The following is a 21,117-nucleotide window of genomic DNA, read 5'->3' as shown; positions in this document are numbered from 1 at the left end:
CACTGCAAACATCTCTGCTACAACCCGCTGCTGCAGATACACTCTTTACAACATCAGGAGGATACGTCCCCAGCTGACCCAGAAAGAGACGCAGGTTTTGGTCCAGGCTCTCGTCATCCTCACGCCTAGACTACTGCAACTCCCTCCTGGCTGGTCTACCTGCATGTGCCCTCCGACCTCTGCAGCTCACCCAGAATGCAGCGGCTCGTCTGGTCTTCAACCTTCCTAAATGTTCCCACACCACACCGCTCCTCCGCTCCCTTCACTGGCTTCCAGTAACTGCTAGAATCCACTTCAAGACTCTGGTACTTGCGTACCATGCTGTGAATGGATCTGACCCTTCCTACATCCAGGACATGGTTAAACCGTACACCCCAGCACGTGCACTCCGCTCTGCATCAGCCAAACAGCTCGCTGCACCCGCACTGCGAGGGGGACCCAAGTTCCCATCAGCAGAAACACGTGGGTTTGCTATCCTGGCTCCAAAATGGTGGAATGAGCTCCCCATTGAAATCAGGACAGCAGAAAGCTTACACATCTTCTTCAGACTGAAAACTCATCTCTTTGGACTCCACTTCCAGAGATAGAATTACTAACAAAGCACTTATATACTAATAAAGGGCTGGCTTATCTAAAGCCAGTTGAGGAGCACTTGAAATGTTTGGCTCTATGAAACCTGATGTACTTATATGATTCTGATTTCTTCAAGGTGGTATTTTGTTGGTCGAACGCACTTATTGTAAGTCTCTCTGGATAAAAGCCTCAGCTAAATGAGATGAGTCTCCTGACACACCGGGGACACACCGGGGACACCTGGTGACGCAGAGAAGACATCACGAAGGACTTCTTCACGAGGGGGGACCTCAAAATGTGTTTTGCTTGAAGAAACTTTATTAGAGTTTCAAAAACTACATTTTCTCTGAAGACAGCTCAAACATTAGATTTACAAATCCACAAAGATAAAGAGATGTTTGAGCGGCCTGTCAACAACAACAACAACAACAACAACAGGTCCTCCTTTACTGTGCCCCCCTGCTGAGAGACCCCCTGATGGTCCCCCCCCCTGCTAAGAGACCCCCTGACGGTCCCCCCCTTCTAAGAGACCCCCTGATGGTCCCCCCTTTCTAAGAGACCCCCTGATGGTCCCCCCCCCCCCCTACTGAGAGACCCCCTGATGGTCCGCCCCCTGCTGAGAGACCCCCTGATGGTCCCCCTCCTGCTGAGAGACCCCTGATGGTGCCCACCCTGCTAAGAGACCCCTGATTGCCCCCCCCCCCCTGCTGAGAGAACCCCTAATGGTCCCCCCCCTGCACAGAGACCACTGATGGTCCCCCCCTGCTGAGAACCCTGCTGGTCCCCCCCTGCTGGCCCCCCCCTGCTGAGAGACCCCTGATGGTCCTGATGGTCCCCCCCTGCTGAGACCCCTGATGGTCCCCCCCTGCTGAGACCCCTGATGGTCATCATGGTCCCCCCCCTGCTGAGACCCCTGATGGTCCTGATGGTCCCCCCCTGCTGAGACCCCTGATGGTCCCCCCCTGCTGAGACCCCTGATGGTCCTGATGGTTCCCCCTGCTGAGACCCTGATGGTCCTGATGGTCCCCCCCTGCTGAGACCCCTGATGGTCCTGATGGTCCCCCCCTGCTGAGACCCCTGATGGTCCTGATGGTCCCCCCCTGCTGAGACCCCTGATGGTCCTGATGGTCCCCCCCCTGCTGAGACCCCTGATGGTCCTGATGGTTCCCCCTGCTGAGACCCCTGATGGTCCTGATGGTCCCCCCCTGCTGAGACCCCTGATGGTCCTGATGGTCCCCCCCCTGCTGAGACCCCTGATGGTCCTGATGGTTCCCCCGGCTGAGAGACCCTGATCAGAGACTCACCCACGGTGTAGAGGCTGGCGTCCGTCAGCTTGCTGATGACCGCCTCGCTGCTCAGACCCTCGTTAGTCTTCACCTCCACCGTGGAGCCCACCTGCACATCAGAGCACTCAGTTAGAGACAGAGACATTAGAGACAGAAACATTAGAGACATTAGAGACAGAGACATTAGAGACAGAGACATTAGAGACAGAGACTCTATAGACTCTAAAGTGGTCCTCACCTTCAGGGCTCCTTTCACCTGGTCGTCCTGGACCACCTGAGACGTGCTCTCACCTTTCAGGCTCACCTGGAGACACACAGAGGAAAGAGAGAGGACACAGAGACACACAGAGGACAGAAAGAGGACACAGAGGACAGAGAGAGGACAGAGGCACACAGAGGACAGAGGCACACAGAGGAAAGAGGACAGAGGCACACAGAGGACAGAGAGAGGACACAGAGACACACAGAGGACAGAGAGAGGACACCGAGACACACAGAGGACAGAAAGAGGACACAGAGACACACAGAGAGAGGACACAGAGACACACAGAGGAGAGAGAGAGGACACATAGGACAGAGAGAGGACACAGAGACACACAGAGGAGAGAGAGAGAGGACACAGAGACACACAGAGGACAGAGAGAGGACACAGAGACACACAGAGGACAGAAAGAGGACACAGAGACACACAGAGACACACAGAGAGAGGACACAGAGTCACACAGAGGAGAGAGAGAGGACACAGAGGACAGACAGAGGACACAGAGTCACACAGAGGAGAGAGAGAGAGGACACAGAGACACAGAGACACACAGAGGAGAGAGAGAGGACACAGAGACACACAGAGACACACAGAGAGAGGACACAGAGTCACACAGAGGAGAGAGAGAGGACACAGAGGACAGACAGAGGACACAGAGTCACACAGAGGAGAGAGAGAGAGGACACAGAGACACAGAGGAGAGAGAGAGGACACAGAGACACACAGAGGAGAGAGAGACAGGACACAGAGACACACAGAGGAGAGAGAGAGGACACAGAGACACACAGAGGAGAGAGAGAGAGAGGACACAGAGACACACAGAGAGAGGACACAGAGACACACAGAGGAGAGAGAGAGGACACAGAGACACACAGAGGAGAGAGAGAGGACACAGAGACACACAGAGGAGAGAGAGAGGACACAGAGACACACAGAGGAGAGAGAGAGGACACAGAGACACACAGAGGAGAGAGAGAGGACACAGAGACACACAGAGGAGAGAGAGAGGACACAGAGTCACACAGAGGAGAGAGAGAGAGAGAGAGGACACAGAGACACAGAGGAGAGAGAGAGGACACAGAGACACACAGAGGAGAGAGAGACAGGACACAGAGACACACAGAGGAGAGAGAGGACACAGAGACACACAGAGGAGAGAGAGGACACAGAGACACAAAGAGGAGAGAGAGAGAGGACACAGAGACACACAGAGGAGAGAGACAGGACACAGAGACACACAGAGGAGAGAGAGGACACAGAGACACAAAGAGGAGAGAGAGAGAGGACACAGAGACACACAGAGAGAGGACACAGAGACACACACAGGAGAGAGAGAGGACACAGAGACACACAGAGGAGAGAGAGAGGACACAGAGACACACAGAGAGAGGACACAGAGACACACAGAGGAGAGAGAGAGGACACAGAGACACACAGAGGAGAGAGAGAGAGGACACAGAGACACACAGAGGAGAGAGAGAGGACACAGAGACACACAGAGGAGAGAGAGAGGACACAGAGACACACAGAGAGAGGACACAGAGACACACAGAGGAGAGAGAGAGGACACAGAGACACACAGAGAGAGGACACAGAGACACACAGAGGAGAGAGAGAGGACACAGAGACACACAGAGGAGAGAGAGAGGACACAGAGACACACAGAGGAGAGAGAGAGGACACAGAGACACACAGAGGAGAGAGAGAGAGGACACAGAGACACGGGTTAATTTCTGAAGGGAATACATTAACCCCAACAGGTACAGAGACACTTTGTGAGGATAGAGACACGTCCTGGTTCTGGACCTAGACCAGGTTCCTGGTTCTAGTCCTGGACGTGGTTCTGAGGGTTCTGGTTCTTACCTTGACCTTCACCATGCGCTTCACGGTCTTGATCTTGGCCTCGCAGAAGGCTCCTCTGTATTTGGCGCTAACATCCGTCCCCACGGACAGGTAGGGAGGCTCTTCTGCTGCCTGCAACACACACACACACATCAGTAACACAGACACACATCAGTAACACACACACACATCAGTAACACACACACACATCAGTAACACACACACACACATCAGCAACACACACACACCAGTAACACACACACACACACACACACACACACACACACACACACATCAGTAACACACACACACACACACATCAGTAACACACACACACATCAGTAACACACACATACACACACATCAGTAACACACACACACACACATCAGTAACACACACACACACACATCAGTAACACACACATCAGTAACACACACACACACACATCAGTAACACACACACACACACACATCAGTAAAACACACACACACACACACACACACACACACACATCAGTAACACACATCAGTAAAACACACACATCAGTAACACACACACACACACATCAGTAACACACACACACACACACATCAGTAAAACACACACACACACACACACACACACACACACATCAGTAACACACATCAGTAAAACACACACATCAGTAAAACACACACACACACACACACACACACACACACATCAGTAACACACACACACATCAGTAACACACACACACACACACACATCAGTAACACACACACACACACACACACACACACATCAGTAACACACACACACACACACACACACACACACACACACACACACACACACACACATCAGTCACACACATCAGTCACACACACACACATCAGTAACACACACACACACACACACACACACACACACACACACACACACACACACACACACACACACACACACACACACACACACACACACACACACACACACACACCAGTAACACACACACACACACACACACACACACATCAGTAACACACACACACACACACACACATCAGTAACACACACACACACACACACACACACACACATCAGTAACACACACACACACACGTCACACACACACATCAGTCACACACACACACACACACACACACACATCAGTAACACACACACACCAGCAACACACACACTCTCTCCCAGCATGCACTGCGGCACACAGAGGGAGATGTTGAAGCTGTCTCCTATTAGCCTCTTTAGCTGCTAGCGTTAGCATGAGTGTCTCCCTCTCACAGACTGGTTCCAGACAGGTGAACTATAGAGACTTTAAGGAACCAATAGGACTCTTTAAATGTGTGACTGAACCTGGTTCCTGTTCATGCTTTTCCATTAAAAACACAGAGACCCCCTGCTGTCCAGGTGCAGACCCCTTTTTTATGTCATGTCATCATGGGGACTAAATGGTTTTGACTGCTCTCTTGTTGTTGTGATGAAATCCTGTGGATCTGTAGCAGGGTCTAAGAACTGAGGAGGGATCAGTTCATCTCTGCACAGCAACCTGTCTCTGTCCCTCTCAGTGTGTACGCTGTGACGGAGCTACGTGTGACAGAGCTACGAGTGACAGAGCTACGTGTGACAGAGCTACGTGTGACAGAGCTACGTGTGACGGAGCTACGTGTGACAGAGCTACGTGTGACAGAGCTACGTGTGACAGAGCTACGTGTGACAGAGCTACGTGTGACAGAGCTACGTGTGACAGAGCTACGTGTGACAGAGCTACGAGTGACGGAGCTACGTGTGACAGAGCTACGAGTGACGGAGCTACGTGTGACGGAGCTACGTGTGACAGAGCTACGTGTGACGGAGCTACGTGTGACAGAGCTACGAGTGACGGAGCTACGTGTGACGGAGCTACGTGTGACAGAGCTACGTGTGACAGAGGTGTCTCTGGACGTGTCTCTAGAGGTGTCTCTAGATGTGTCTCTGGATGTGTCTCTGGACGTGTCTCTGGATGTGTCTCTGGATGTGTCTCTGGACGTGTCTCTAGAGGTGTCTCTAGATGTGTCTCTGGATGTGTCTCTGGACGTGTCTCTGGATGTGTCTCTGGATGTGTCTCTAGACGTGTCTCTAGACGTGTCTCTAGAGGTGTCTCTAGAGGTGTCTCTGAACGTGTCTCTAGATGTGTCTCTGGACGTGTCTCTGGATGTGTCTCTAGACGTGTCTCGAGAGGTGTCTCTGGACGTGTCTCTAGAGGTGTTTCTGGACGTGTCTCTAGACGTGTCTCTGGACATTTCTCTAGAGATGTCTCTAGAGGTGTCTCTAGATGTGTCTCTGGACGTGTCTCTAGATGTGTCTCTAGATGTGTCTGGACGTTTTGAGTATAGATAGAAAGCTTGTTGTGGTCATTGAATAACGTCCTCTTACTGTTTTAACTAACAAGCAATGTGTTGCGTCTCATCAGCAGATCCACAGGTTAACATCAGGTGTCTCTGTACCGTCTCAGTGTTCACCTGTCCTCTTGACCAGGTGTCTCTAAACCAGTTCAAGATGTCCTGCTGGTGTCTCTGTACTGGGAGGGAGTACTGGTCGTACTGTCTCCAGCACCCTGCCAGTAGCTTGAGTATTTATCAGTTTATGTGTCGGAGACAGAGACGTCACAACAACATGGAGAGGGTTCACTGGACACGGGTCCATCTGTGAGAGTCTTAGTAAACTGAATAAGTTTAAACTGGGCAGAGACGGTCTCTACTGGGAACCGTCAGGACCATCAGAGACCGTCTCTACTGGGACCATCAGAGACCGTCTCTACTGGGACCGTCAGGACCATCAGAGACCGTCTCTACTGGGACCATCAGAGACCGTCTCTACTGGGACCGTCAGGACCAGCAGAGACCGTCTCTACTGGGACCGTCAGGACCATCAGAGACCGTCTCTACTGGGACCATCAGAGACCGTCTCTACTGGGACCGTCAGGACCAGCAGAGACGGTCTCTACTGGGAACCGTCAGGACCATCAGAGACCGTCTCTACTGGGACCGTCAGGACCATCAGAGACCGTCTCTACTGGGACCATCAGAGACCGTCTCTACTGGGACCGTCAGGACCAGCAGAGACGGTCTCTACTGGGACAACCAGGACCAGGTCTCCACACTCACCTTCATCTCGGCGGCTATTTGAGGGAGTCCAGCTCGGAAGATGGTGATCTCTGAAAGACAGACAGGACACAAGGTTAGAGAGAGAGACAGACAGGACACGAGGTTAGAGAGAGACAGACGAGGTTAGAGAGAGACACAGACAGGACACAAGGTTAGAGAGAGACACAGACAGGACACAAGGTTAGAGAGAGACAGACACAGAGAGAGACAGACGGGACACGAGGTTAGAGAGAGACAGACACAGAGAGAGACAGACGAGGTTAGAGAGAGACACAGACAGGACACAAGGTTAGAGAGAGACAGACACAGAGAGAGACAGACGGGACACGAGGTTAGAGAGAGACAGACACAGAGAGAGACAGACGAGGTTAGAGAGAGACACAGACAGGACACAAGGTTAGAGAGAGACAGACACAGAGAGAGACAGACGGGACACGAGGTTAGAGAGAGACAGACACAGAGAGAGACAGACAGGACACGAGGTTAGAGAGAGAGAGACAGACAGGACACAAGGTTAGAGAGAGACAGACACAGAGAGAGACAGACAGGACACAAGGTTAGAGAGAGACAGACACAGAGAGAGACAGACAGGACACGAGGTTAGAGAGAGACAGACACAGAGAGAGACAGACAGGACACGAGGTTAGAGAGACAAAAACAAAGACAGACGGATACAGAGAGACAGACAGATACAGAGAGACACCCTGTCCTGCTTGTTGAATGATGCTAAGCTAGCCCTCACTTCTTGTGGAGCTCTCCTCCTCAGATCAGATCTGAAGCACAAACTGAGTCTAAACCCTGGTCCTCTCCCTGGCTCTCTCTCCCCGCAGATCAGACCCTCTCCCTGGCTCTCTCTCCCCGCAGATCAGACCCTCTCCCTGGCTCTCTCTCCCCGCAGATCAGACCCTCTCTTTCTCTCTCCCCGTCTCTCTCTCTTCCCGCAGATCAGACCCTCTCCCGGCTCTCTCTCTCCGCAGATCAGACCCTCTCCCCGTCTCTCTCTCTCTCCCCGTCTCTCTCTCTCCCCGCAGATCAGACCCTTTCCCCGTCTCTCGTTCTCCCCGCAGATCAGACCCTCTCCCCGTCTCTTTCTCCCCGCAGATCAGACCCTCTTTCCAGGCAGCAGCTCCTTCCCGCTCCCCTCTCTCTCTCTCTCTCTCTCTCTCCCTCTCCTCCGCCATGTCTGCTAGCTCTATGCTAACTTCCCCACCCCCTCACCCCTCCTGAACCCTCCAGAGACTGGGTACTCACACAGTATCTCTCCCGGATCCTGGAGGCCTTACAGCGGCTGTGATGGAAGGACCGTGTGTTCCTCTCCGGAGCTACATGCTAACGAAGCTAGCTGGTGGATCGTACGGTCATTTAAAGCGTCTGATAACAAACAGGAAGAGAGCCCCCAGATGAAGCCCATATTTGGAATGTCCCTAGCGGCCAACCGGTGTAACTACAACTACCGTGACGTCACTGGGCCCAAAAATACTTTTCGTCGTTGACTTACATTGGGAAAGAGACGTCTGTAAATCAGCATACATTTGTATTTGAGTTAAATAAACTACCCGAAACGAACTCTTGTATATTCCTTATTCAAATCATTAGCGTGTAAAAGTTGCAAAATGCTTTTAAAGCTGAATCCAGAGTTATGTCTCTCCATTCATCTGACTGACAGAGAGCGGGAGATGGGAGGCGGGGCTTAAGGGAAACTCCACTGCTGCGCATCCTCTGTGGGCCCACATCCGGGTACATTTGCTCTCCATAGTGAGCTATTTAGTGCTTCATGTGAGCAGCTACATAGGAATGAACGGAGTGTCTTTATACAGACTATCAGATACTATTTGAGACGGTAGATCCTGTTCCCGCTGAACTAACGAACATTAAGAACACACCGCATGACTCTGGATTATTTATTTAATAAAATAAGCTCTACAAAGACTAATTTCTTCATCTGTTCTCTGAAAACAAGCCTCTCCACCGGGGAGAGAACCAGCTCCTCCCGGTAACATCCAGCTCCTCCCGGTAACATCCAGCTCCTACCCGGTTATACTGTTACTTTCCCCCGGGTTATGATACTAATGGTGTAAAGTAACAGTTAATATTAAAGGTGAATACTCACGTTTTCTCTCCGCTTCCTTCTCTCCGCGAACAGATTCACGAACAACAAGCTGTTGAGCCCGGAGCTCTGTTTCCCGACACCTGATTGGCTGCGGTGACAGCGGCGGTCAGAACGGGGAAATCTGATTGGTTAACAGATCCCTCCGTTTTAATTGGACATACCTCGTACTGGCGTTGCTATTGGTCTATACGAACACGGCGCCACGAGGGAAATGACGTTGTCAGCTGGGGACGCAGCCAATCAGAGCCGAGGATCAAAGGAAAACCCGCGAATAGAGTACTATTGGTCGCGTGCGCTTTGTGCCTGGAGATGGAGCTCTGCGATTGGCTGAGATGGCTTCCGGTGTATCTGTGAAGCCCCGCCCCTATACGTGCTGGTATACGCTCACCAAACTCCATTCAGAAATCTGTGAGTTAAACTAACCTCGTTCATCGACTGGATGTAAACAAACTGTGTTTATTAAGTTAGTACGTAAAGTATCTGATATATATTAATTAATGATATATATATTAACACACTAAGCTTCAGATATTCTCCATCAAACCTCACTTTCTAACCGGTTAGCAGGTAGAACCAACCGGAAGGAGCTTTATTAGTAAACAAAAGTTCCCTTTGTGTTTGTTTACACTCATGGCAGCTCAGCCGGAATAAAGAGGCGGGTTGTTCACCTTGATAAACGTCTTGTTGTCTTTACTGTGTCTTAAACTCCTTAAAAATGAATGCTGTAAACACTTAATGGACTCTTTTCTGAACCTAGTTCTGCGACGTGGTTTATATGCGCGAGACCATGTCACATTATGGGATGTTTGGACCATGGTTTCAGAGCACCTGAGGGTTAGTCAGACTCTGGAGAAATAACGGCAGTTTCAGTCGGTGTTTGTAGAAGAGAAGCGGAGGGGGCGGGGCCAGCGTGGGACGTCACAGGAAGAGGGTGACGTGAGAGCCATATAAGGCATGCTGCTCTGTGGAAGTTATTATTAACATGAACACATGCTGGGAGACAGGTGTGTCCCACAGGTGAGGGACACATACTACACTGAGCTAAGGGACGGAGACTGTTCAGAGACACTTAGCTAAGGGACGGCGACTGTTCAGAGACACTACACTGAGCTAATGGACGGAGACTGTTCAGAGACACTGAGCTAAGGGACGGAGACTGTTCAGAGACACTACACTGAGCTAAGGGACGGAGACTGTTCAGAGACACTGAGCTAAGGGACGGAGACTGTTCAGAGACACTACACTGAGCTAAGGGACGGAGACTGTTCAGAGACACTTAGCTAAGGGACGGCGACTGTTCAGAGACACTACACTGAGCTAAGGGACGGAGACTGTTCAGAGACACTGAGCTAAGGGACGGAGACTGTTCAGAGACACTACACTGAGCTAAGGGACGGAGACTGTTCAGAGACACTGAGCTAAGGGACTGAGACTGTTCAGAGACACTACACTGAGCTAAGGAAAGGAGACTGTTCAGAGACACTACACTGAGCTAAGGAAAGGAGACTGTTCAGAGACACTTAGCTAAGGGACGGCGACTGTTCAGAGACACTACACTGAGCTAAGGGACGGAGACTGTTCAGAGACACTACACTGAGCTAAGGGACGGAGACTGTTCAGAGACACTGAGCCTAGGGACGGAGACTGTTCAGAGACACTGAGCCTAGGAACGGAGACTGTTCAGAGACACTGAGCCTAGGGACGGAGACTGTTCAGAGACACTGAGCTAAGGGACGGAGACTGCTCAGAGACACTGAGCTAAGGGACTGAGACTGTTCAAAGACACTACACTGAGCTAAGGGACGGAGACTGTTCAGAGACACTGAGCCTATGGACGGAGACTGTTCAGAGACACTGAGCTAAGGGACGGAGACTGTTCAGAGACACTACACTGAGCTAAGGGACGGAGACTGTTCAGAGACACTGAGCCTAGGGACGGAGACTGTTCAGAGACACTGAGCCTAGGGACTGAGACTGTTCAGAGACACTACACTGAGCTAAGGGACTGAGACTGTTCAGAGACACTACACTGAGCTAAGGGACTGAGACTGTTCAGAGACACTGAGCCTAGGGACGGAGACTGTTCAGAGACACTGAGCCTAGGGACGGAGACTGTTCAGAGACACTACACTGAGCTAAGGGACTGAGACTGTTCAGAGACACTACACTGAGCTAAGGGACGGAGACTGTTCAGAGACACTACACTGAGCTAAGGGACGGAGACTGCTCAGAGACACTGAGCTAAGGGACTGAGACTGTTCAGAGACACTACACTGAGCTAAGGGACGGAGACTGCTCAGAGACACTGAGCTAAGGGACGGAGACTGTTCAGAGACACTTTAAACTGTTCTAACTGCGTAATAATCCGTGTTAGTTTACGATAAGCACTTCATTGATCTCAGTGTGAAATGTTTGCGTTGCAGCAGCAGCGTAAAAACACAAGGCATTGCACATGAGAAATTAAAAGAGTCAAACAGTTAATAAATCTCAAATAGAAATAAAAGACCAACGTTCAAAAGACAGCAGCATTTGATCAGGCTTAAAGCCAGCCTTCCTTCAGACGGGGCGATGCTCCTCTGACGTCAACATGTGTCTTTGACTGCGCACATATTTGATATACATTTGTTTTATATTCTGGATTGTGGGAAACGGTGTCTCGATCTCTGTACACACAAAGCGGGAGATTGATGTAGAGGCTCCTCCTCCCTTTCCTCCGTCAACAGCACTGGAGAACATCAGAGAGCACCGGAGAACATCACAGAGCAGCGGAGAACATCAGAGAGCACCGGAGAACATCAGGGAGCAGCGGAGAACATCAGAGAGCACCGGAGAACATCAGGGAGCAGCGGAGAACATCAGAGAGCACCGGAGAACATCAGAGAGCACCGGAGAACATCAGAGAGCACCGGAGAGCATCACAGAGCACCGGAGAACAAACACACACTTTCTCAAACTGGTCTTTTTTTTTTATTTTGGAAGCAGAAATTCAAACCAAATGAAACATGAAAGTTCATGAACTACAAAACATACAAAATAAAGTGAAGAAGGGGCGGCGTCATAGGGGTCTACATGTTGTCTTCATCGGAGTCATCCTCCTCCTCCAGAGAGTCCTGCAACACAACAACACTGTCAGTCTGTGTGTGTACCTGTGAGAGTGTGTGTGAGACAGTGTGTGTGAGACAGTGTGTGTGAGACAGTGTGTGTGAGAGAGTGTGTGTGAGAGAGAGTGTGTGTGAGAGAGTGTGTGTGAGAGAGAGTGTGTGTGAGTGATCAGACAGCCAAGAGGATATGACATCACAGGAGTTCAGCTTTTAAGCGAAACCTCTGACTCTCATCATCCCACCCTGCAGACTGTGAGGTGTGTGTCTGTGAGGTGTGTGTGTGTGTGTGTGTGTGAGGTGTGTGTGGTGTGTGTGAGAGTGTGAGTGTGTGTGTGAGTGTGTGTGTGTGTGTGTGTGGTGTGTGTGTGTGTGTGAGGTGTGTGTGTGGTGTGTCTATGTGTGTGTGTGTGAGGTAGGTGTGTGTGTGAGTGTGTGTGTGAGGTAGGTGTGTGTGTGGTAGGTGTGTGTGTGTGTGTGTGTGTGTGTGTGGTGTGTGTGGTGTGTGAGGTGTGTGGGTGTGAGGTGTGTGGGTGTGAGGTGTGTGGGTGTGTGGGTGTGTGGGTGTGAGGTGTGTGGGTGTGAGGTGTGTGGGTGTGAGGGTGTGAGGTGTGTGGGTGTGAGGTGTGTGGGTGTGAGGTGTGTGGGTGTGAGGTGTGTGGGTGTGTGGGTGTGTGTGTGAGGTGTGTGTGTGTGAGGTGTGTGGGTGTGTGGGTGTGTGTGTGTGTGTGTGTGTGGGTGTGTGTGTGTGTGTGTGTGAGGTGTGTGTCACCTTGGCGTATTTCTCCGCCTCCTCTCTAACGTCTTTGGGAACGAGCTGGTGTCGTCCGTCTGTGACTGAGGAGAGAGAGACAGAGTTTACTTCAAATTCAACGAGCTAACCGCTAACAGAGTTTACATCCCATAATGAGCTGGCAGCGGATTGGTCAGACAGCCAAGAGAAGGTGTGACATCACAGGATATCAGCAGTTTTAGCGAAACCGTTCTCATCTTCATCACTCCTCCCCGACAGCCAATCACAGGACACATACAGCCTGAGCACACCTGAGTCACTGTTAACTCACTAACACCTGTTCCCATGGTTACCTGTGTTCCTGAGGGTTAAAGGGAGCTACTGTAATGCTACCAATCGTTTCTGTAACATTTCTTTTTTAGTAAAACTGTTTATTTATGATGTTGTTTAATAAATATTAAAGACAGGTAGAGAGAGGACAGAAGAAGAAACGCAGCGCTGTGATTGGTGGACTCACCCTCTCCCACCCAGCTGAGCTCCAGCTCGAAGGCCTTGTCCTTCACCTCGTCGTGCACGATATAGATTCTGCAAACACACAGAGAACGTGTAAATCTAAACGGGTTCTGGTGCGAGAGCTAACCGCTAATGCTAACAGAGTTTATATCCCATAATGAGCTGGCAGCGGATTGGTCAGACAGCCAAGAGAAGGTGTGACATCACAGGATATCAGCAGTTTTAGCGAAACCGTTCTCATCTTCATCACTCCTCCCCGACAGCCAATCACAGGACACATACAGCCTGAGCACACCTAAGTAAGCTGGTTCTGGATCTGTGAACAACGAGCTAACGCTAACTGAGTTTACAGTTACACTATGATGCATTCAGGCTCTATTCAGTAAAAACGAGAGTTGGCCAAATGTTATATTATTTCAAATGTACTGATGTCTGCCGTTCTGTGTCAATAAAGGTTAGTTTGGATGTTTCAAATGTACTGATGTCTGCTGTTCTGTATCAATAAAGGTTAGTTTGGATGTTTCAAATGTACTGATGTCTGCTGTTCTGTATCAATAAAGGTTAGTTTGGATGTTTCAAATGTAATGATGTCTGCTGTTCTGTATCAATAAAGGTTAGTTTGGATGTTTCAAATGTACTGATGTCTGCTGTTCTGTATCAATAAAGGTTAGTTTGGATGTTTCAAATGTAATGATGTCTGCTGTTCTGTGTCAATAAAGGTTAGTTTGGATGTTTCAAATGTACTAATGTCTGCTGTTGTGTCAATAAAGGTTAGCTTTGGATGTTTACTCACATTTTAGCGACCTCTTTCACGACCTCCCTGCACGTCATGTCCTTCATCTGAAACACACACCTCAGTTAATGAAAGGAAACATGTTTCTGTTACATCCCATAATGAGCTGGAGGTGAGCTGGCAGCGGATTGGTCAGACAGCCAAGAGAAGGTGTGACATCACAGGATATCAGCAGTTTTAGCGAAACCGTTCTCATCTTCATCACTCCTCCCCGACAGCCAATCACAGCCTCAGATTCTCTCTAAACACAGCTGTCTGCTCACCTGAGTCACGTGACCGGCCCAGCTTCCTCTCTGCACCTGGTGAATGATCAGTTATTGATTAGCTTCAGATGCTAATTCTCACCTGCAGTTTCTCGATCTCAGTCTTCGCTGCTTGCTTAGCCTTCCCGATCGCACAGCCCCAATAACCCTGAGGAGAGAGAGCTCTTCATCATCATCATCACTGTTCAATAACAGCTTTATTACATTCAGCATGACAGTAAAGTGTTTCCGTTACATCCCATAATGAGCTGGCAGCGGATTGGTCAGACAGCCAAGAGAAGGTGTGACATCACAGGATATCAGCAGTTTTAGCGAAACCGTTCTCATCTTCATCACTCCTCCCCGACAGCCAATCACAGGACAGATAGAGCCTGAGGACACCTGAGCACCTGATACATCCCATAATAATACTGATGTAACTCACGTGAGAGATGCCTGAGGGGTCGACCATGTAGAGCTGAGGACCATCGTCTTTATCATAAGAGCCCAGGATGAAGCTAGACACACAGATATATCTTTCTTTAATACGTGGAAGCTCTGATTTCATGTGTCGTGAGTGAGAGACAGAGTGTGAGTGAGAGAGAGAGTGTCGTGAGAGAGAGTGTGAGTGAGAGAGTATGTGTGAGAGTGTGTGAGAGTGGTCAGACAGCCAAGAGGATATGACATCACAGGAGTTCAGCTTTTTAAGCGAAACCTCTGACTCTCATCATCCCACCCTGCCGACTGAGGTTTAAATAGTCCTGCAGTCCCTGAACGCAGCACGCTCAGTAAGTCAGCCGATGTCCCTGAACGCAGCACGCTCAATAAGTCAGCCGATGTCCCTGAACGCAGCACTCAGTAAGTCAGACGATGTCCCTGAACGCATCACACTCAGTGACTCAGATGATGTCCCTGAATGCATCACGCTCAGTGACTCAGATGATGTCCCTGAACGCATCACGCTCAGTGACTCAGATGATGTCCCTGAACGCAGCACGCTCAGTGAATCAGCTGATGTCCCTGAACGCAGCACGCTCAGTGAATCAGCTGATGTCCCTGAACGCAGCACGCTCAGTAAATAAGCCGATGTCCCTGAACGCAGCACACTCAGTAAGTCAGCCGATGTCCCTGAACGCAGCACACTCAGTAAGTCAGCCGATGTCCCTGAATGCAGCACGCTCAGTAAGTCAGACGATGTCCCTGAACGCAGCACGCTCACTGAATCAGATGATGTCCCTGAACGCATCATGCTCAGTGAATCAGATGATGTCCCTGAACGCAGCATGCTCAGTGAATCAGATGATGTCCCTGAACGCAGCATGCTCAGTGAATCAGATGATGTCCCTGAACGCAGCATGCTCAGTGAATCAGCTGATGTCCCTGAACGCAGCACGCTCAGTAAATAAGCCGATGTCCCTGAACGCAGCACTCAGTAAGTCAGCCGATGTCCCTGAATGCATCATGCTCAGTGAATCAGATGATGTCCCTGAACGCAGCATGCTCAGTGAATCAGATGATGTCCCTGAACGCAGCATGCTCAGTGAATCAGCTGATGTCCCTGAATGCACCATGCTCAGTGAATCAGCTGATGTCCCTGAATGCACCATGCTCAGTGAATCAGATGATGTCCCTGAACGCAGCACGCTCAGTGAATCAGCTGATGTCTCTGAACGCATCATGCTCAGTGAATCAGATGATGTCCCTGAATGCATCACTCAGAGTGCAGTAACTCACCTGCAGCCGAACGGCCTCACAGCGCTGTACAGAGTGTAGGCGTGCACATACATGGCCACTCTCTCTGACAGGTGCTGAAACCAGAGGAGACACTGTTAGCTTAGCATCAACCAGAGGAGACACTGTTAGCTTAGCATCAACCAGAGGAGACACTATTAGCTTAGCATCAGCTGCACCAGAGATCACATGAGTAAGAGCCGCACCTTGAGGGGAATGTCGTGTCCGTAGCTCGATCTGAAGCTGGAAGCTTCCTCTCTCGCCACTTCAGAGAGAGAGCGAGCATCAGCTAGCAGCCCAGCTACCGCCTAGAGAGAGAGGACGAGAGAGTTATTCAAGAGAGGGTATTAAGGAACTACAGCACGGTCACATGACTTCACCACCGCTAAGCTAAAGGAGGATAATGTTGGGCTATAAAGGAACTACAGCACGGTCACATGACCTCACCACCGCTAAGCTAAAGGAGGCTAATGTTGGGCTTTAAAGGAACTACAGCACGGTCACATGACTTCACCACCGCTAAGCTAAAGGAGGCTAATGTTGGGCTTTAAAGGAACTACAGCACGGTCACATGACTTCAGTACCGCTAAGCTAAAGGAGGCTAATGTTGGGCTTTAAAGGAACTACAGCACGGTCACATGACTTCACCACCGCTAAGCTAAAGGAGGCTAATGTTGGGCTTTAAAGGAACTACAGCACGGTCACATGACTTCAGTACCGCTAAGCTAAAGGAGGCTAATGTTGGGCTTTAAAGGAACGACAGCACGGTCACATGACTTCAACAAGCTAACCGCTAATGCTAACAGAGTTTAAATCCCATAATGAGCTGGCAGTGGATTGGTCAGACAGCCAAGAGAAGGTGTGACATCACAGGATATCAGCAGTTTTAGCGAAACCGTTCTCATCTTCATCACTCCTCCCCGACAGCCAATCACAGGAGAGATACAGCCTGAGCACACCTGAGTCACTATTAACTCACCAACACCTGTTCCCAGGGTTACTTGTGTTTATGAGCAGTAAAGGCAGCTACTGTAATGCTATCACATGACTTCCCGTCATCACCGCTAAGCTAAAGGTGGCTAATGTGTGTGTGTGGTTACCATGCCGACGTGTCTGTCGATGTTGAAGATGCGTTTGTTGGAGCCCTGCTCGTACAGTTTGGACAGAACAAGCTTCTCCACCCCGAACACAACGCCATCCTTACAGCGGATAGCGATGGCCGTGCTGAAAACAAACACATCAGTTAATGCCGGTAAACATGTTTCTGTTACATCCCATAATGAGCTGGAGGTGAGCTGGCAGCGGATTGGTCAGACAGCCAAGAGAAGGTGTGACATCACAGGATATCAGCATTTTTAGCGAAACCGTTCTCATCTTCATCACTCCTCCCCGACAGCCAATCACAGCGCCCCTGAGTCATGTGACCACGTGGTTATTTACCTGCTGTTCTCCACGGCCTTCATGGCATACTCCACCTGAAACACCCGTCCATCTGGAGAGAAGGTGGAGGCGGACAGATCGTACTGCAGGACACACAGTTAATACATTAATATATATACAGTGCAGATGCAAAATAACACCAAGTATAAATCCATAAGGTTCTGATTCTGTGACACCATCAAATGTCCGGGGTCAATCTGCTGCTTTGTAGATGCATTGTTTGAAATGTCCTAATAAATAGTTTGAGACGTAATAACATTTTAAGGTGTTTAACTTGTGAAAAAAACCTGAAGTCCAGACAAGGAGCCAATTAAAAACCACTTAGTGTTTTATATTCTTATCAATGTAAAATTGGGACAAAATTATTCATTCATAATGTTGGGCTATAAAGGAACTACAGCACGGTCACATGACTTCAACGAGCTAACCGCTAATGCTAACAGAGTTAACATCCCATAATGAGCTGGAGGTGAGCTGGCAGCGGATTGGTCAGACAGCCAAGAGAAGGTGTGACATCACAGGATATCAGCAGTTTTAGCGAAACCGTTCTCATCTTCATCACTCCTCCCGACAGCCAATCACAGCCCCCCAGAGTCATGTGACCCCGTGGTGAGTTACACACCTCCCCGACAGCCAATCACAGACCCCCTGAGTCATGTGACCCTTACACGACTCTTAAACCGGACATGGAGCCATTTAGTGTTTTATATTAATTAAAACTTGGGACAAACTCATTAATTTGCAGCTGAAAACATGACCTGTAGAACGACTCGAGCCATGTGTTCTCTACTGTAGATCAATCTGAACACACGGCTGCTATAACTGAGTCAGATCTAACTGAATGAAGCTCATGTGTCTGCACAGCTCTCATGATGATTACAAGTGAGTTAAAGTATATTTAAGGTAGAATGAAGGCTGATTGAACAGACACTTCAAAGATAACATTTATATCATGGATAAACTTCACAGTTTGAAACTGATGTGTGTCTAAAGGGAGTTTGGTTTTGAGCTAGCAGCTAGCATGGAGCCTGCCTATGTATTTGCTGACTCATTGATATTCCTGAAGTTACTCTGAAATATATTTAGAAACAGAGAGGTGTGTTTTATTAAGTGTTACCTGTAAATTGTATCTGCATTAAATCTGTTTCAGAGGGTACAATGAGGGGCCTCTGCCCAGCTGTAATGAGGATTTGAGGTGAGTTAAAGTCTATTTGAGGTGAATTAAAGTCTATTTGAGGTGAATTAAAGTCTATTTGAGGTGAGCTAAAGTCTATTTGAGGTGAATTAAAGTCTATTTGAGGTGAGCTAAAGTCTATTTGAGGTGAATTAAAGTCTATTTGAGGTGAGTTAAAGTCTATTTGAGGTGAGTTAAAGTCTATTTGAGGTGAGCTAAAGTCTATTTGAGGTGAATTAAAGTCTATTTGAGGTGAATTAAAGTCTATTTGAGGTGAATTAAAGTCTATTTGAGGTGAGCTAAAGTCTATTTGAGGTGAGCTAAAGTCTATTTGAGGTGAATTAAAGTCTATTTGAAGTGAATTAAAGTCTATTTGAGGTGAATTAAAGTCTATTTGAGGTGAATTAAAGTCTATTTGAGGTGAATTAAAGTCTATTTGAGGTGAGTTAAAGTCTATTTGAGGTACTATGAAGGCTGATTGAACAGAAACACTGAGAACCGAAAAGAGAAAGATGAAATATAAAAATCAGGGATAAACCACTCGTCCCGTTTCAACACGAGGCCAGGCAACGTGTTTCACTAAATTAGAAACATAAGGAATGGAGCAGCAGACATGCATTATAAAAAAGGTCATTTAAAAAACTGCGATTAACACGCAAAGAGAATACAAATAAATAAAACACGATAATATATTAAAACATGACTAACGTAGAAACGGAGCCTGGATGTGAGCTAACAGTTAGCATCTGTTTATTTACTCATATATTCCTAAAGTTAATAATTGTATGAAGACAGAGAGAGATGCGTTTAATTCATGGTCTTTTAATGAAAGTATTATCTACAAACTGAAACTCAACTAAGTATAAAAACGGAACGCTTTCGTTTTCGCTTAAGCTTCAGTTAGCTCATTATGTTGATTTAAAGTGTATTCATTTCTGTTTAAGGGAGTATCATGACGGCCAATTACATTAGAGCAGTTAAAAGAGAACAAAGAAACTGTTAAAGTATATAAATTAGGGATTAATTTTAGCGACACATCTCAAAACTGTTTATTTCTAAAGAGAGTTTGGTTGCGAGCTAACAGCTAACAGTTAGCATGGAGTCTTATTTATTTGCTGACTTATTTATGTTCCTAAAGTTACTCATTATATGTAAATACAATAGAGACATGTGTATAATTTTAAGTTATCTATAAAAGTACAGATGAAATTAATATTAAAACTGTGAATGCTGTCATTTCTCTTGTTATCTCCTGTTAGCTTGCGTTAGCATGCCTCGTTGTGACTCAGCAGGCTAACACGCTAGCTCGCATGCTACATGGTATAATGAACGGGTTTTAAGAGTGGATACTCCCAGTAAAGGGTATATTCCCAGTAGAGTGTAAACTCCCAGTAAAAGAGGGTGAAACGGGGACAAATTGAGAAAGTTAAAGGTAAACTCACCCCGGTTCCGATGGAGCTCATTTTCTCTCAGACTCTGATCCAGCGAAGCTTCTCATCGGTCGCTCCGCACTGCTTCCGACTGCCCCTCCACAATAAGAGCCTTGAGTTTCAAAATAAAACTCTATATCCTCTCTTCTTCTTCGGGGTTCCCGCGGTTAGGATGGTTAGGATCCAGTTTAATGACGCGTTGCCGCCACCGGTCGGCTCCAGAGGGAATATACCCACAGTTCACTTTCTCAATCCTTCACAACAACAGCCAATTAAAATAAATAAAATAACACCTCAAATCCTGTAAAACAACCTATGATGGGAATGTACAGTGATTCAATATATATGTAGGTTTCCTGGCTTTGAAATGTTCTCAGACAGAAGGGTGTCATATTTATCATAGGGGTGTAATTAACATGCTGCGCTTCCCCTTCTGTCTGTGCACCCTAAACCTAAACTCAGTCAGGTTTCAGTCTGATAACATAAAGTAACTCAGTCAGGTTTCAGTCTGATAACATAAAGTAACTCAGTCAGGTTTCAGTCTGATAACATAAAGTAACTCAGTCTGATAACATAAAGTAACTCAGTCAGGTTTCAGTCTGATAACATAAAGTAACTCAGTCAGATAACATAAAGTAACTCAGTCAGGTTTCAGTCTGATAACATAAAGTAACTCAGTCTGATAACATAAAGTAACTCAGTCTGATAACATAAAGTAACTCAGTCTGATAACATAAAGTAAC

General features: G+C 48.2%; 1 protein-coding gene across 1 annotated transcript; it reads right to left on the bottom strand.

Moving 5' to 3' along the window:
* Positions 1 to 12,174: 12,174 nt before the first annotated feature.
* Positions 12,175 to 20,545, bottom strand: psma3 (proteasome 20S subunit alpha 3). The gene is made up of 11 exons (XM_079695074.1): positions 20,387 to 20,545; positions 17,771 to 17,853; positions 17,431 to 17,554; positions 16,537 to 16,638; positions 16,334 to 16,407; positions 15,045 to 15,117; positions 14,703 to 14,768; positions 14,358 to 14,404; positions 13,569 to 13,636; positions 13,091 to 13,155; positions 12,175 to 12,330 (listed from the first exon to the last, which is right to left on the bottom strand). Exons 1-11 carry the CDS (start codon positions 20,405 to 20,407, stop codon positions 12,286 to 12,288), a joined length of 768 nt encoding a protein of 255 aa, XP_079551200.1. The 5' UTR covers positions 20,408 to 20,545; the 3' UTR covers positions 12,175 to 12,285.
* Between the last annotated feature and the right edge of the window lie 572 nt (positions 20,546 to 21,117).

Source organism: Notothenia rossii (assembly GCF_949606895.1).
Source record: "Notothenia rossii genome assembly, contig: scaffold_308, whole genome shotgun sequence".
In the NCBI taxonomy this organism is placed as follows: domain Eukaryota; kingdom Metazoa; phylum Chordata; class Actinopteri; order Perciformes; family Nototheniidae; genus Notothenia; species Notothenia rossii.
The sequence above is the reverse complement of the archived record's forward strand: the minus strand, read 5'-3'. Positions and strand labels throughout refer to the sequence as shown.

Bases quoted from the DNA above. Each gene is read 5' to 3' on its own strand.
- psma3 (XM_079695074.1), bottom strand. From the start codon at position 20,407: ATGAGCTCCATCGGAACCGGG. The intron at 17,854-20,386 runs GTGAGTTTACCT...TGTGTCCTGCAG, and splicing joins TGAGCTCCATCGGAACCGGG to TACGATCTGTCCGCCTCCAC. The intron at 12,331-13,090 runs GTGACACACACC...GTTGTGTTGCAG, and splicing joins AGGCGGAGAAATACGCCAAG to GACTCTCTGGAGGAGGAGGA.